The sequence below is a fragment of the Halichoerus grypus genome, chromosome 15 (assembly GCF_964656455.1).
Source record: "Halichoerus grypus chromosome 15, mHalGry1.hap1.1, whole genome shotgun sequence".
Classification (NCBI taxonomy): Eukaryota; Metazoa; Chordata; class Mammalia; order Carnivora; family Phocidae; genus Halichoerus; species Halichoerus grypus.
Genome location: NC_135726.1, coordinates 47,435,524 through 47,452,673, shown reverse-complemented (window position 1 = coordinate 47,452,673; position 17,150 = coordinate 47,435,524). Strand labels below are relative to the sequence as shown.

At 50.4% G+C, this 17,150-nt stretch overlaps 1 protein-coding gene across 1 annotated transcript; it reads right to left on the bottom strand.

Annotated features, from left to right (window-relative positions):
* Positions 1 to 1,939: 1,939 nt before the first annotated feature.
* On the bottom strand, positions 1,940 to 16,633 carry ACP7 (acid phosphatase 7, tartrate resistant (putative)). The gene is made up of 12 exons (XM_036094852.2): positions 16,513 to 16,633; positions 9,855 to 10,055; positions 9,364 to 9,546; positions 8,332 to 8,455; positions 8,041 to 8,103; positions 7,838 to 7,952; positions 7,639 to 7,746; positions 7,487 to 7,544; positions 7,309 to 7,376; positions 7,128 to 7,199; positions 4,116 to 4,253; positions 1,940 to 2,235 (listed from the first exon to the last, which is right to left on the bottom strand). Exons 1-12 carry the CDS (start codon positions 16,631 to 16,633, stop codon positions 2,170 to 2,172), a joined length of 1,317 nt encoding a protein of 438 aa, XP_035950745.2. The 3' UTR covers positions 1,940 to 2,169.
* Positions 16,634 to 17,150: the final 517 nt, after the last annotated feature.

The window sequence follows — 17,150 nt, the reverse complement described above, 5'->3', positions numbered from 1 at the left end:
TCTAGCCCCAGTGCCAGGCCTTCGCTCTCTGTGGACCCCCCCCCCACCCCGATCCAGACCTGTTCACAGCCTCCCCTGGCCTGGGACGGAACATGCCAGGCCCACGTGGGCACCAGCTCAGGCTTTGGCTGCAGGGAGCATTGCATGACTCCGTGGCTGGCGACTTCACGGGCTGGGTGCATCCCTCTGCGGCATGCCCTCATTGTGTGTTACCTGAGTTGGGTAACCACGTTTCTCTGCTCGCCCGTGAACTCCTACAGGGCCCCGCTGGGGCTGATTCATCGCTGTCCCCGGCGTGTCCCTGGCATTGTCCGGCCAGAGCGTGGCATGCGGTGGCCTTCAGAAGGCAACAAGTATTTATGAAGCACCGATCTTATGCCGGGCTGTGCGGGGGCGAGCCCTGGGCCCCTCGCTCCCGGGGCTGACAGTCCAGTGGGAGAGACAAAGCCACCCCCAGACAGTGCCGGCCCAGGGTGGGCCGGGCTGGGACCCACAATGAACAAGATGGCCCTCGTCTCCCCCCGCACAGACCCTTAGCCCCAGGGCTCGGACTGACCACGGACAAGCATAAATCAGTCAGAGGATTCCAGGAAGCTAAGAGCTAGAAGTGAAGTAAAGCAGGGACGGGACAGAATGACGGCGACTGTCTTTGCTGGGGCTGTCAGGGAAAGCTGCGACCTCAGGCTGAGAAGGTGCCAGCCCAGGATGAGCCGGGGAGAGGGCACACCGAGGGTGAGAAAGAGCTTCGTGTAATTCAAGAAACAGCAGGAAGCCCGTATGCCTTGGGCACCGTGGGGGTGGCCAGGAGGGCGGGGAGTAAGTGTCAGGAAGCTGAGCCCCTGCAGCTCATGGAGCAATAATGTGAGCTGGGAGCCCACAGGCTGCCCCAGGGAAGCTCTCAGCCCAGGGGCCAGCGCCCAGCTTGGCCTAGGACTCCTGCTGTCAGATGTGTCTGTCACCAGCTCAGAGCCCTCCTGTGGATAAAGGACAAAGTCCTCCTGGCCCCACGAGGCCCAGCATGATCTTTCCCCATCACCTCCCTGTCTCTATCTTCCCCTACTCACTCTGCCCAGGGTGTACCGGCCTCCACACTGATCCCTGGCAGGGCCGGCGTGTTTCTGCCTCAGGGCCTTTGCACTGGCCATTCCTCTGCCTGGAACACTCTGCCCCTGTGACTTCTCACTCAGACTCCTTCAGATCAAATGTTCACCCTCCCGGTGAGATCCCCCTGATTATCCTTGTAAAAACTGCAACTGTTCCCCCTCAGGCCCCTTCCCTGCTTTTTCAGAGTGCTTACCAATATTTACCCTGCTTTACATTTTTCTTATTTATTGTGTTTGCTGTCTGACCTCCTGGTTAAAGTATCAGCTCCGTGAAGGCAGAGATCTCTGGCTTGCTCACAGCTGTCTCCCAGGACTGAGACCAGGGCCTGGCACATGGGAGATGCCCAATAAATAACGGGTGAATACACGAAAAGGAAGGGGATAGAGAGACGGAGGAGAAAAAGAAGGGAAAAGGGGAGGAAAATGGCAGGTCTGTGAGATCCGAAGGCTTGTCAGCAACCCCAGCTTGGAGGCAGGAGTGCTAACACTTCTCAGTGCTGGGCCGGGATACTGAGGCACAAGGCAACACTGGTTGCCTCAATGCTCCAGCTCCTTGGGCAGCTGGAGCATTGAGGGCGGCCTTGGAGGAGAAAGTCACCGACGCCCCCTGCCGGAGAGTGGTGTCATGACAGCCGTGCCCACTCCGCTGACTTAGGGCTGGTGATGCCCCTCACCCCTGCGGGCAGGGGAGGAGTCGGCCCAGGGGGCATCCCTGGCAGAAGCGCAGAGTCCATGGCCACAGCTATAAGCCTCTTTATTCCAGGGTCCCTGTGGGCGCCCTGCCCTGTGAGTGTTATGCAGGAGAGCCGGGCTGTGCCGCCCCACACCTGCCCTGCTTTGCTCTGTGCCTGGGCGCCGGCCCTCCCATCACAGCCAGTGGTACCCCCACCTCTCCAGGAGGAGAGAGCCGCTCCAGCTGCCTTGGGGCTACAACCACTCCACACGGGGCCTCAGAAGGACTGGGAGCCAAGGCCTGCCCCAACTCTCCACCTGGGCCTGGGCGGTGTCTGGTCACACTAGCCAAGGCAGCGAGGCCCAGGGTCCCTGATGAGAGCTGCCCCTGTGCCTAGAGGTACGTCATCCGGCCAACCAGGGGTCTCACCACCCAGATGTCATCCACAATCTTCCCGTCCTGCAAGGGACAAAAACAAAAGAGGTAGTGAGAGCTGGAAGTCCAGACTCCAGGGCCAAGGACCTGAATTCAAATCCAGATCTTTAATGGACTGTGTGACCTTGGGCGAAGTGTTAGACCTCTCTGAGCCTCAGTTTTCCTCATCTGAAAAGTGGGGATGATAGTAATAGTACCTACATCATAGATGTTGCGGGAATTAAATGAGATTATTTGTAGAGGGCTTTTTATTTTATTTTTTTATTTTTTAAAGATTTTATTTATTTATTTGACAGAGAGAGAGATAGCGAGAGCAGGAACACAAGCAGGGGGAGTGGGAGAGGGAGAAGCAGGCTTCCCGCTGAGCAGGGAGCCCGATGTGGGACTCGATCCCAGGACCCTGGGATCATGACCTGAGCCGAAGGCAGACGCTTAACGACTGAGCCACCCAGGCGCCCCTGTAGAGGGCTTTTTAAAAAGGGATCCCGGGACAAGGCAAGGACTGTGTAAGGTGTAGGCTATTATGAGCACAAACCCTGGAGTCAGACAAATGTCACTTATATATCTCAGTACAACGGCTCTCTACATGGCCTTAAGAATGTTCCCCAACTATAAGCCTCAGTTCCATACTCTATACACAGGGGAGAACCGAATGGGATAAACACATAAGCCTAAAGCCTACCCCCGGTGCGTGCACTGCTCAATAAAGGGTAGTTATTTATAATAAAAAGAACACGGTCTTTGCGGCCAGATCCCAGCTCTGCCACCTTCCAGCTGTGTGACCCTTGGAAAGTTACTTCCCCTCTCTGAGCCTCAGTTCTCTCAACTGTACAATGGAAAGAAAAACCATCCCATGGGATTGCTGTGGTGATTAAAAGGTTCCTAGATGTAAAGGGTCTAGCCCAGCATCTGATGTAAACAGGTGCTCAAGAAATTATAATTATTATTATTTTAAAATGACAATGGCAGGGGCACCTAGGTGGCACATTCAGTTAAGCATCCAACTCTTGGTTTCAGCTCAGGTTGTGGTCTCAGGGTCGTGAGATCAAGCCCAGAGTCAGCTCTGGGATTCTCTCTCTCCCTCTGCCCTTCCCCTCCTAAAAATTTTTTTAGAGATTTTATTTATTTATGTGACAGAGAGAGAGACAAGCAGGGGGAGTGGCAGGCAAAGGGAGAGGGAGAAGCAGGCTCCCCACTGAGTAGGGAGCCCAATGAGGGGCTCAATCCCAGGGCCCTGGGATCATGACCTGAGCCGAAGGCAGCCGCTTAACCCGCTGAGCCACCCAGGTGCCCCAAATAAATAAATCTTAAAAAAATACAATAAGGGGCACCTGGGTGGCTCAGTTGGTTAAGTGACTGCCTTCAGCTCAGGTCCTGATCCTGGAGTCTCAGGATCGAGTCCCGCATCAGGCTCGCTGCTCGGCAGGGAGTCTGCTTCTCCCTCTGATTCTCCTCCCTCTCATGCTCTCTATCTCTCATTCTTTCTATCTCAAATAAATAAATAAAATCTTTAAAAAAATACAATAAAATTACAATGGCAAAAATAAAGAAAGGTGAGCCATGATTATTTAGGTCCTTCTAACCTCAGGCCACTTCTGCCCAGCACACATCATACTGGTTTCCCTCCACCTGCTCCCACCACCTGCCTTTTTCATGCTTTGGAAACTGTTCTCAGCACTTTATATATAACAGGTCAAGCAACTATTATCATCCCCTTTAACAGATGGGAAAGTTGTGGCTCGGAGAGTTGAAATAAGTCGCTGGAGGTCAGCCAGCTGGTAAGTAGCAGAGGCAGGATTTGAACCCAGGATTTCCGGCTCTGGAATCCATGCTTTTAGCCACTCAGCTCCAGAACTCGCTGGGCCTGGTTACTCGGGCAGGTGATCGGGCCACCGCTTACTGACCTGGTCATCTGACACCTGCTGGATGTGCACGTGGGTCCCGTTGAGGATTTGTAGCCGCGTGTACCCGTACTCTTTCACGCGCACGGCGCTCCAGGGCCTCGGGAAGAGGGAGAAGGGGGTCAGCCGCTCCTCACAGCCCTGCCAGACAGAATCCTTTAGACCCAGGGCTGGGGTGGGTGGAGGACCCACAAGGAGCAGAAACAACCTCCCAGGCCAGGACCCTGAGGCCTCCAAGGAAGACAAAGTCTGTTAAGCCTTGATCTCACTAAGACTTCTAGAAAAGTGCATGGTTGTGAGAGACTGCCCACTGCCGCATTTTCTGTAAGAGCCCTAAGCTGGAAGGCACCCAAATGCCCATCAGTGGGGGTCAGTTAAATAAATCATAGCGTAGCCATCACAAAGCAAGGTGTTGGTGGCCACGATGTACAGTAAAAGGGAAAACGCAATTGGAAGAATGGACAAAACCGGTGGGCCTCAACACTGGCCGTGCTGTAGACCCTCCGAGAAAGCTTTTTAAGTCACCAGGGCCTGGGGGAGAGCGATTGCTCAGCCTTGCGGGAGATACGCCCGGAGACATGAGCAGAGACCATGCGGGACCTTGAAAAATCACCCTTTTGCACCCATCATTGGAATCATTAATGGAAGCAAGCATCATCAATAGGTGGTAAAACTCACGGTGAAAGTTTGAGGAATAGCCGGATAATGGCATAGTCCCAAATGATCTCTCCAGGACAAATAATATATTAATAATCATTAATTATACATAATATAACAATATTATAAAATATTAATAATATGATAATAACTGTGACAAATAAAATAATAAGATAAAATAGAGATTAAAACAGATGTGGTTGGGGCGCCTGGGTGGCTCAGTCGGTTGAGCATCCGACTCTTGATTTCGGCTCAGGTCATGATCTCAGGGTCCTGGGATTGAGCTCTGGGTGGGGCTCCTCGCTGGGTGTGGGGCCTGTTCCAGGATTCTTTCTCCCTCTGTCCCTCCCCTTCCTGCTCACATGCGTCCACGAGCTGTCTCTCTCTCTCTCTCTCTCTCTCAAAAACAAACAAAACATAACAAAAAGAGATGTAGTTAAATGTTCATGTTTGGGAAACATTGGTAAAGGGGATATGGAAAGTCTTTGTATTTTTGCGACTTTTCTGTAAGTCTGAAATAATTTCAAAATTTGAAATTGAAGGAAAACTAATCTGTGCTGATTAAAGTTCAGAATAGCGATCACCTAGGGGTGTGCGGCGCCATCTGGTGCTGATAACATTCTATTTCCTGCGCCAGGTGGTGGCTACACCGGGCCAATGCCAGGGTCCCGTTCTCAGAGATTCTGGTGTTTGTTCTGGAATGGGGCCCAGACCCCGGAGTTTTAAAACTTCCCCATGTAATGTCCACCAAAGTTGAGAACCCCTAGGGGATGAAGCATGATCCAAGTTGTTTTTTGAAACTGGGTAGTACAGTAATTAACATCTCTATCAAGATAATCACTCAATTGCACATGCAGAGAACATTCTAAAATGCCATCCGACAGAACACGAGAGTGGGATGAAGAAGGGGTGTGGATGGCTGGTGTTCACCTCCTGCCCTCTGCACAATTGAACTTTTTTAGATTTTTTAAAGATTTTATACACTTATTTGAGAGAGAGAGAGAGAGATCACGGAGGGAGAGGGAGAAGCAGGCTTCCCGCTGAGCAGGGAGCCCGATGCGGGACTTGATTCCAGGACCCCAGGATCATGACCTGAGCCAAAGGCAGACACTTAACTGCCTGAGCCACCCAGGCACCCTGTGCATTGTTTGAATTTTTTTCATAAGTGTTTCTTACTTTGATCTTACTAATTTATAAGAACCAGCTTAAAAAATAAGCCCTCTCTCCTTGCAGAAGTGAGTGATTCCAAGGCAGACAGGGAAAGGGCAGGGAAACACAAGAGGATTCTTGGAACACCCCGTCGGGTCAAAAAATAAGGAAGAGCTCACAAAATGACAGGGGCACTCGAAAGAAAACACAGGCCCTGACCCGAAGAGTTCCCAGTGGCCAAAACCGGAGCAAGGTGATCAGCAGCATAAATAACAGTCATATCGGTTTATCGCCCACAGGATACAATAATTACCCATGAGTCCACACTGGTATAAATCAATAACGAACTACATAAATGGGACCAAGGGGATGACTCTTCCTCACGAGAGGATTCTAATTAATAAATCTAGGAGGAATGAGGGAAATAGAAACTTCCCATTAGAACACCTCAGTAATAATTGTTGCAGGCAGGATGCACTGGAGGATTCAAAAATCAGTGCGTGAAAGTTTGAGGAGCGCTGGGAGATTTGCATGGCCAAAAGGTATCTCCCTGAAGTTACTTATTAATTAGAAAGGGAAATATAATAGCTTTACAGTGGAGGAAACCCGCAGACACCTCCTTAACCAGGTGATTCAGAGACACACGGACGGCAGGAGCCCCGGGTCCGATGCACCGAGGAGAACACGACATCACTTCTGTGATCGTCTTGCCCGAAATGCATAACCTGAATCTCAGCAAAACGACACATAAACCCAGACCACGGGGCCTTCTGCAAAACAACTGGCCAGGAGTTTTCTAAAATGTGCAGGATGAAAGACTCTTGAGACATGATAACTAACTCGAATGTGGGATCCTGGAACAGAAAGCGGTCGTTGGGGAGAAGTTTGGTGGAACGTGAATCGAGTCTGGAGTTCAGTGGCAGTGATGATAATAAGAAGCCCTCTGTCTTTGGATCCATCTGGTAAACTTGAGCAAGCCCCCCCCCCCAACCCCTGCCACCTGTTGAGCCTGAGACTGAACGAGTATTTGACTACCTGAGCCTCTGTTTCCACATCTGTACAATGGGCCTGCGACTAGGGCTACCTAAGCTCTCGGGGGGGAGTGTTGGTGACAGCAGCCATATAAACACCTGGCCCCCCAGGCAGGCATAAGAGGCAGTAAAAATCAAGAGGCAAGAAGCCAAAAGCACCCTTCCCCGTGGTGCTCACGGCAGATCCTGTGATGATGTGGACCGGGCCTCGAGGGTTGGTGTAGGGCATCTCTCGGCTGCCATTAAATACCTGGAGACAGGGACAAGGGGGAGGAGCGTGTCACACCAGGCCAAACCCCAGGTGTCCAGGGGTCCACCGACACCAGCCGCATGGGCCCTCAGCCCTCCCTGAGCCTCACCTGGTAGTCGTAAATGGGCCACAGGCGTTCGTAGGAGTGCTCATGAGCCCACAGCTGCAGGTCGACCCCTGAGACAGAACAAGTTGGGGTCAAGCTGTTTGATCCTGGAGAGGTTGGGCGGGGCGGTGGGGGGAGGGCGGGCTGGGTCCTGGGGCTGGGAGTCCCCCAGGTCACTCACCATATTTGTAGAAAAGATCCTCCAACCCAAAGAACTTGCCACGGAGGCCTTTGCGAACCTGGGCAGGGCGCACAAGGAGGTGAATGGGGACTCAGGCCGCCCCCCTCCCCCTCCTGGCTCTCAGCACCCCGCCTCAGGGAGGGGGTCCTCACCTTGCTTTCATGCCATGTACAGTCATCCAAATCAGCATTGGAACAGTACATGGGTCGGTGGCCCATGGTAATTATCCACGGCCGGGCTGCCCGGTTCTTATTGGCTTTCTAGAGAGAAGAGCCCCAAGTGAGCCCTGGGAGGGGTGGGTGGGGAGGAGAGGCAGGGCAGGGGATTATAGGGGACCTCCACCCATGTTACCTGGAGGTCGCTCTCCAGCCAGTGGAACTGTCTCTCTACCAGGTGGTGACCGTAACTGAGGAAGAAGTATACCTCGGTGGAGAAGGAGATGATGTGCGCAGGGCCCAGATCCCAGCTGGAGGGGTCAGAGGGCATAGGTCAGAGGTGGGGGTCTCCTTGGCATCTCCCATCCATCCTCCAGTCCTCAGGGTTCCCCAGATTACCTGTACCACAGGCCTTCGTTGTTCCCTGGCATGCTGAAGCGGGCCTTGTAGTTAGAGAAGTTGCTGGGTAAAAGAAAGTGAGAAGGTGGGGAGAGAGTCTGGGTTCCCCGACCCGGCCCCCAACTCCCCACTGCCAGGCCAGGTCTGCCTCCCAGCCCGGCCCCCATCTCCTCTCCTCTTGATATCACTAATGCGCTGCTGCAGGATGAGGGACTAAAGTGAGACACTAGGAAGGACACGTCTGTTTGCACCGGTCAGGCCCTCGCCCGCCCTGAAGCCCCAGGCCCTCACTAGCGTTCTTCGTGATTCCCAGGGCACGTCATATAGGGCAGGCTGGCGGCCACAGGTTCAATGAGCCGCATGAACTTGTCCCCGACTCGAGCATTGTCCTGATCCATGTTGTAGGCGAAGTCTCCTGGGGGCGGGGGGGCAGGGAGAGAGTGAGGACCCAGACCCGGCTCTCCTCTTGCTGGAACCGAGAGACCCAATTGCTCGGCTCTGCAACCCCCAGCCCCGAGCCATCCCGGTTCTGCAATCCCTACCTCACACCCACCCACATGTGCACTTGGAGCTGTTTCCTGAACCTCTGGCCCCTGAGGACCGCCCCCCCTTGAGACTGCCCTGGTCTCCCATGCTCTGATCACACTGGCCCCCATCTCTGCTCACCTTCTTGTCCCCTCCCATGACAACGTTAAGACTGACCCGATCTGATACTGGTTTTGTACCAGGCACAGTTCCAAATGCTTTACATACTTGATCACCGGAATCTTCAAAACACCCTCTGAGGTGGATGTTATTATCACCCCACTTCAGATGGGGAAACTGAGGCCCAGAGGGATTATGTACTTGCGCAAGGTCACAGGGCTGGTTAGTAAAAATCCAGGAATCAGGCCCTGGGAGTCTGATTCCAGAGTCTGCGGCTGTGAACCATGTCAGCCCCAATCTCCATCTCCCAAGTGTGTCCCTGTCCCCTGAAGCCACAGCAGCAATGATCATGACAAGGAATAAGCGGCACTTACAGCATGCCAAGCCACGTCACCCATGTAGTCATCACGACAGTGCCATGAATTCTGGAGCAGCCTTAGCCCTCATTGTAATAACGCAGAGGACAAAACCAATAACGCACACGGCTCTCCGTGTTGGAGCTGGGATTTGCACCTGGGCAGGCTGGTTAACCACAGACACCCTCTCCAGGGCTCGTGTCTCATCGCCTGTCCCTTCAGAACCACACTAACCCCAGCGCGGTGCCCTCGATAGCCCCGGGATCGCCTCCCACCCAAGCCCCACCCGACGCCTCCAGGCGCACCCTCGCCAATGCCTCACCCACATGGAGAACAGCATCGTACATGCCCTGCTGGGTGTCCCTGCGCAGCCGCGGGAAGGCCTTCGGGTTGTCAGCCCCCAGGTCCCCAAACACAGCCAGACGGGGGCTCCAGTGGGGACCATTCTTCAGCGCCCGGAAACGGAACCGACGGCTCCAGCCCTGAGAACTGCCACAGCGGTAAACTGAGGGAAAGGGGAAGGTCACAGTCAGCTAGGAGCACGCCCTGGCTGCCTCCCCCCACCCCGCAATCCGTCTTCACTTGGTGGGGGGAGGAAGTGGGGATCGAGGGGTTCCGACCCATGCCCTTCGGTCCACCCCACCCCAGACCCCAGAGCCTTCCATTCTCATGCCAGAGTCTCGTACAATAGGCTGCAGATCAGCAGAGCAGTTACCAGCCCGGCCTGGGCCCCCTGTCAGCGGTGGCTTCTCCTCTATCTCCCACTCCTCTTCCTGCTTCCCCATCAGCACTCGGGCCTGGGGCCCCTCTCACCATACTGGACCCCCGGCAGCAGCCCCCGCAGCGTGACCCGGTGTATGTAGAGCTTCCGCCGGAGAAGGCCCCCATCCACAAAGCGGCTGAAGGTGCCCTGAGCCCGGAGGGGCAGGGGGCCCGTTAGCTGCAGTCCGAACTGCACTTCAGACGGGGTGGGGACCCATGTGGTCCAGGTTACAGTCATGGAGCTCGGCTCACCTGGGGAGAAAGGAGCGGAGCGGGGCCGGGCAGTGAGGCCTGACCTGGAGCAGGGGAGGATGTGCAGACAGAGCGAGGGGCAAGAGCGAACAGCTCTGGAACACTTAGTAATTAGGGACATGGGTTCTGGAGCTCCCCAGGTGAAACCCCAGCTTTGCCATTTCCAAGCTGCGCTTCCCTGGGCACATCACTTCACCTCTCTGCGCCTCGGTTTCCTTATCTGTAAAGTGGAATAATAACGGTTTCTACTCTAAGGGTTTTTATGAGGGTCAGGAGAATAAATACAAGCAAAGCACTTGGGACGGTGCAGTGAGGATTACATGAGTGAATGGATATTATTCTTACTACGATTATTTACTGCGCGCAGCCCTCGTGCCAAACATTTTGCATATATGATATCATTGAGGGGTTATAAACTCAGATGTCTAGAAACCTGCCAGGTAATATAAATGGGGACAAAGGCCGGCTGGAAGGAGTCAGGCAGCAGAGAGTGATGGAGTGTGTAGCAAACCGTAGACCCCGCCCTGTCTTAAAGAGGCAGCCGTCGCTCACTGCGGTGTAGCTTCTGCTTCCATGCAGGAAGCAAGCCCAGGGCCCCCAAATCTGTCAACTTCTAGAGTAACTCTCTATATGGTGGTTTTTATATGCCAGGAACAGAGATAGATAGATAGATAGATAGATAGATAGATAGATAGATAGATCGATCCAAACTTTTTTTTTTTAAGATTTTTTATGTATTTATTTGAGAGAGAGAAAGAGCATGAGCCGGGGGAGGGGCAAAGGGAGAGGGACAAGCAGACTCCTCGCTGAGTGCAGAGCCAACCAACAAGGGGCTCGGGGCTCGGGCTCGATCCCAAGACCCTGAGATCATGACCTGAGCTGAAGTCAGACGCTTCACTGACTGAACCACCCAGGCTCCCCAATAAATCCAAACTTTGAAGTGCTAACTCAAAATTCTTAAATGCCAGCAACCAAATCAAGGTTTTCAACACACCACATGGTATAGTCTGATGTTAAGAGCATGCATTCTTGTTCAGGGAACAGGATAATGCATGTGCACCAGATTCTTCATTGCAGCACTGTTTGTAATCACGACGTATCAGAACTGAGCAAAATGCCCACCCACAAGAGAGGGGCCGAATAGGCTATGTAACATCCAGACAGTGGAGCATAAGGGAGCTATCCAAAGAACGAGGACAAGTTCTAGGACCTGCTACGGAATGACATCCAGGACAGCCAGGGAAATTGACAAAGCAAAGTACACAAGAGTATCAATAGGCACCTATTCTTCACTAAGAGGATAGACACAGGTATTTACTCATCTGTATGAAAGAAATACAGGAAGGATACAGCAGAAAAGAAAGACATGGGTTCCTTACATGGGGTTGATGGGAACGGGGTAGAAAAAGGGAGACAGGTACAGAGCAGGAAAGACGAGGATGGAAAACACTATTTAGCTTTTTTAGTGTAATTGTTTAGTGTAATTCTGACTCTTAGAATTATAGTCGTGTTCCATATTTCCTTCACACACACCCAAAATAAACTAACAATTACAATAACAATGTAGGAAGAAGCCAGTATGGAATATAAACACTGACCAATGGATGTAACTTTATTTAAAAAGTAAATAAAGCAACCACACCGAAGGAGTGGGTCACCATGGGATAGGTCTTGACTGGATGCTGTAAGACTATGGCGAAAAGGTACAAACTTCCAGTCATAAAATAAATAAGTCACAAAGATGAAAAAAGTACAGCAAAGGGAATATAGTCAAGTATATCGTACTAACATGGCATGGTGACAGACGGTGACTTCCCTTACTGTGGTGAGCACCGAGTAATGAAGAAAATTGTCAGATCACTATGAAACTAACATAAAATTTGATGTCAACATGTAATTCAGTAATAAAAAAATGCTTTTAAAAAGACTACAGAGAAGGGGCGCTTGGGTGGCTCAGTTGGTTAAATGTCTGCCTTCAGCTCGGGTCATGATCTTGGGGTCCTGGGATTGAGACCCACGTCGGGCTCCCTGCTCAGCGGGGAGCCTGTTTCTCCCTCCCCTCCCTGCTCATCATCTCTGTCGCTATCTCTGTCTCTCTCTCTCTCTCAAATAAATAAATAAAATCTTAAAAAAAAAAAGACTACAGAGAAAAAGGACTGCACATACATGTTGTCACCTAGTAAATGTTCTCACAGGGATACAGGCAATTAATTCTGAAGCTGCTTTATGCCTATATACTTGCATTGAACAAATACCTAAGTATACTGTAGAAGTGGGAGGTAGGTTTTGCGATGCTGGAGAAAGAAGTTATAAATAAGGAAAGAAGAAGGCTAAAATAAGCCCGTGATGTTGGACTAGAATCAGAGGTATCAGTATGATCTCATGGTAAGTGCTATATACATACAGATAGATACGGAAACGGAGATGTGTGCATGTGCATGTGATACCCACACACGTTTGTGAAAGGGCCTGGAAGCCGTGATACCTCGGTAACCACGAGCACACCTAGTGCTCAGATCTTAGTTTCTAAATACCCATTCTCCTGTGAAAGAAACCAGGGATCCTTGCAGAAGCGATTGATTCCAAAGACAGGGCAGGAAATATACAAGATAAGCCTGGAATGACATGTGGTGCCAGAAAGTGGGGGAGTGCTCAAGAAATGACAGGGGTTTGTCAAAAGAACACAGAAGCTGATCCGAAGGAATTCCAAAAGACCAAATCCAGGACAATTTGAGCCACAAAATAAATAACGATAGTATTGGATATTTAACCCAAGGAATCAAATAAATATCTGTAAGTCTATACTGAAATACACAAATAAATAAGTGAATGGATGGATGGATGGATAGATGGAGGGAAGGGACAGCTTTCCTTACAGTAAAATTTCCATTAGATGGAGAGAAGAATTAGAAACCCACAAAATCACCATTAGACAAACACCATGCTAATAATCGCTACAGGCAAGATCCACTGACGTATGCTAAAATCAGTGGGCGAAAGTTCTAAGAGAAACATAATTTGCATGGTCTCAAGGAATCTCCCCCAAGATATTTATTAAGTGCAAAGGGAAGAAGAAAAATCCTATGATGGAGAAACCCAGCAGGCTCCACTGTAACCACACAATGAAGGTCAACATCACCAGTAACAGCAATGAGCTATGTCAGCACCGTGAGCTCTCTGATACCAGGCATCGGGGAGGACACAACATCACAGCTCTGATAGTCTTGCCAGAAAAGCACATAACTTCATTCTGATCAGGAGAAAATACCTGACAAACCCCAAATGAGGGCTACCCTACAAAATAACTGCTTGGTACTAAAAAATGTCAAGATCATGAAAGGTAAGGAAAGACTGAGCCACTGGCAGGTTGGAGGTGACTAAGGAGAACAGCTAAATGCTAAATAATGAAATAACCAAGTGGGGAAAACTGCTGATATTCCAACAGGGTCTGTAGTTTAATTAATAGTATATTCTACCAATGTTAATGTCCTGTGGTTTCTCCTTAAGATTTTATTTATTTATTTGAGAGAGAGAGAGAGAAGGGGTGTGTGAAAGAGCATGAGTTGGGGGAGCGGCAGAGGGAGAGGGAGAAGCAGGTTCCCCGCTGAGCAGGGAGCCCAATTTGGGGGCTCCATTCCAGGACCCTGAGATCAAGACCTAAGCTGTAGGCAGACGCTTAACTGACTGAGCCACCCAGGCACCCAACTTCCTGGTTTTAATAAACACATTGGGGCATCTGGGTGGCTCAGTCAGTTAAGTGTCCAACTCTTGATTTCGGCTCAGGTCATGATCTCAGGGTCATGAGGCTGGGCGTGGAGTCTGCTTAAGATTCTCTCCCTCCCTCTCTCTTTGTCCTTCCCCTCCCCCTGCACGCACATGCGCACTCTCTAAAAAATAAATAAACATACCGTAATTATGTAAGATACTAACACAACAGTAGGAGAAACCGGGTGAGGGGAATATGGGAACTCTGTAATATTTTTGTAAATTTTCTGTTAAATCTAAAATTAGTACAAAGTTAAAGTTCTAAAACAAATACCGTGGGCTCTTTGAGCCAGCCTGCCGGGCTTCAAATTCTAGACTGTGTGACCCGGGGTCAGACTTTTCATCTCTAGGAGGCTTGGTTTACTCTTCTATAACATGGGAGTAACAACAGAACCTACAGTTTAAGATCCAATATGAGGCTAAGTGAGTTATCCCTCTGATGCATTTAGTAGGAGCGGATTTGCTATTCTTACTGCGAAGGCCAAACAAGGGACCCCTTGTCACCTCACTGGATTTTCACAGTAGCACCACGAGATGGGTTTTACTGTCGTTCCATTTTATAGAGGTCTCCAGGCAAAGGGCCTTGTCCAAGGTCAGTTGGTCAACAAACGCCAAAGCCAGTTCACTCGAGTGGCTTCAGATTCTACATTGCAACTAACCTTTAAGAAACGATCTTCCTCATAACTGTCAAGGACATAAAAAAAAAAAAAAAGGCAAAAACAAGAAAAGCCTGAAGAAGAACTGTCACAGCTAGGAGGAGACTAGAGATGGCAGCGGGATGAGGTGTGGGATCGTGGATCGGATTAGTGGAAAAATTGGTGAACGACCAAAGTCCATAGTTCAATTAGTGATATAATGCCAATGTTAATTTCTTAGCTTTGACGATGGGTACATAAAACATTGACATTAGGGGAAGCTGGGTGAGGGGGGTACAGGAATTCTGCACTATCTTTGCAACTCTTCCATAAATCTAAAGTTATTTCAAAATAAAAAGCTAAAATTATTTGAAAGACAGACAGAAAGGGCTGTGTGTTGAGTTTGGGTGCAGTATCAAAAAGGAATAGGCACAATTATTTGAAATTCCTTTTAAAATCCTCCTCCCGGGGGGCGCCTGGGTGGCTCAGTCATTAAGCGTCTGCCTTCGGCTCAGGTCATGATCCCGGGGTCCAGGGATCGAGCCCCGCATCCGGCTCCCTGCTCAGCGGGAAGCCTGCTTCTCCCTCTCCCACTCCTCCTGCTTGTGTTCCCTCTCTCACTGTGTCTCTCTCTGTCAAATAAATAAATAAAATCTTTAAAAATAAAAAATAAAGGGGCGCCTGGGTGGCTCAGTTGGTTAAGCCACTGCCTTCGGCTCAGGTCATGGTCCTGGAGTCCCTGGATCGAGCCCCGCATCGGGCTCCCTGCTCAGCGGGGAGCCTGCTTCTCCCTCTGACCCTCCCCCCTCTCATGTGCTTTCTCTCTCTCATTCTCTCTCAAATAAATAAATAAAATCTTTAAAAAAATAAATAAATAAAAATAAAAATAAAAATAAAAAATAAAATAAAATAAAATAAAATCCCCCTCCCGGGGCACCTGGGTGGCTCAGTCAGTTGGGTGTCTGCCTTCAGCTCAGATCATGGTCCCAGGGTCCTGGGATCGAGCCCCGCATCGGGCTCCCTGCTCCGCGGGAAGCCTGCTTCTCCCTCTCCCACTCCCCCTGCTTGTGTTCCCTCTCTCGCTGTGTCTCTCTCTGTCAAATAAATAAATAAAATTTTTTAAAAAATAAATAAATAAAATAAAATCCTCCTCCCTGTTTCAACCTGGAGTCTGTGTGAGACCAAATTTTCTTCGTATATATCATCCAAAGCAACAATTGAACCAGACAGCAGTGGAAGCAGATGTGGGGAGAATCTGGCTGTCTCCTATTAAGCCAGACATTAAAGAGACTTAAAAAGATGTAAACCAATGCCACTCTTCTCATTAGATTTCTTTTCTTTTGTATGGTAGTTATTTTTCATGCAAAATGCCACTTACTTTAACACAGAATGGATTTATTACTGCTCATTTTAAATGACTTAAAAACGTTTAAATGCCTCAGCTTTAATTTCTAATATGGCAAATATTATGGGTATAATTCACATAAACTAAAGCTCCTTGACGTTCTCAATCATCTTTAGCTGCGCAAAGGGACTCTGAGACAAAAATGTGTGGGAACCATGGCTACACTCCATTTCGCCACTTCACAGGTAATATCTCATTTACTCCCCGCTATGAGGCCACACTAGTATTCACCCATTGTCCAGAGGAGGAAGCAGAGGCCAGAGAGGTTAAGTCACTTGCCCACGGTCACACAGCAGGTAAGTAGCAAAGGGAGGATTAAAACCCAGGAAATTTGGGTCCAGAGGGTCCAGAGTCCAAGGCCTTACCACCACCCTTAGATCAAGGATCAGGAAGCAGCTTTGTGGGGACACTGAGCAAGGACAACAGCAGTCCCCTTCGGAGAATGTTTACTATAGTCTGGGCACCATAATCATTTCCCACAAAGTCCGCTGCACCACTGCTTGGAACCCCCATTTAACCGAGGCAGATAACGGAGGCTCAGGAAGAACAAGCCACCAGCCCAGGGTCCCACAGCAATCCACATGGGATACCTGAGCCCCCAACCCACTGGGCCTCCCTGGGATATGCCCAGGAAGTGGTCCCGGAAACTTACCTGGGTAGGACAGGTGGACTTGCTCAGGGTCAGCCCTGGGAGCCACTGGGGTCCCCTGGACTCCCAAGGAGGAAATCAGGAGCAGACAGTAGCAGGACCAGCAGAGACAAAGGGGGCGCATGGTAAGGGGACAGTGGGGGGGGCAGATGGGGAAGGGGAGGGGTCCACAGTAAATCAGATCCCGTCAGGAACAGCACAAAGGGTCTGGGAAGATGGAGAATGGAGAGAGATCGGGCAATGTCACGGGAGGGAGGCAGGATGGCGGGGAGGTCTTCAAGGGGGTGATTATCCAGATGCTAGAGAGAAAACAAAAATATTGATCACTACCAAGCACCAAATGTTCTGAGACTCGCTGTGTGCTAAGCACTTTGCATAGATTAACTCTTGGGAGCCTCACAACATTCCTATGTGTGGTGGCTGCTCAGATCATCACCGCCATATCACAGATGAGGACAGTGAGCAACAGTGATTCAGTGCACAGCTAGGATGTGATGGAGCCGGGACTGGAAGCCAGGGGTCCTGGTTCCAGAGCCCTAGCTCTCAACCACGGCTCACTCTCAGTGAGAGGTTGGGGACTCAGTGTAGAAAGTTGTCCTTGGCAACCCCGTCCCCAGCATTCCACCCTGCTCTTAGCAACC

What these genes read in the sequence shown, in the direction of transcription:
- ACP7 (XM_036094852.2), bottom strand. Translation starts at nt 16,633, where the DNA reads ATGCGCCCCCTTTGTCTCTGCTGGTCCTGCTACTGTCTGCTCCTGATT. An exon ending in AGTCCACCTGTCCTACCCAG is followed by an intron (nt 10,056 to 16,512) that starts GTAAGTTTCCGG and finishes CTTTCTCCCCAG; the next exon opens with GTGAGCCGAGCTCCATGACT. An exon ending in GGATCTTTTCTACAAATATG is followed by an intron (nt 7,377 to 7,486) that starts GTGAGTGACCTG and finishes GTTCTGTCTCAG; the next exon opens with GGGTCGACCTGCAGCTGTGG.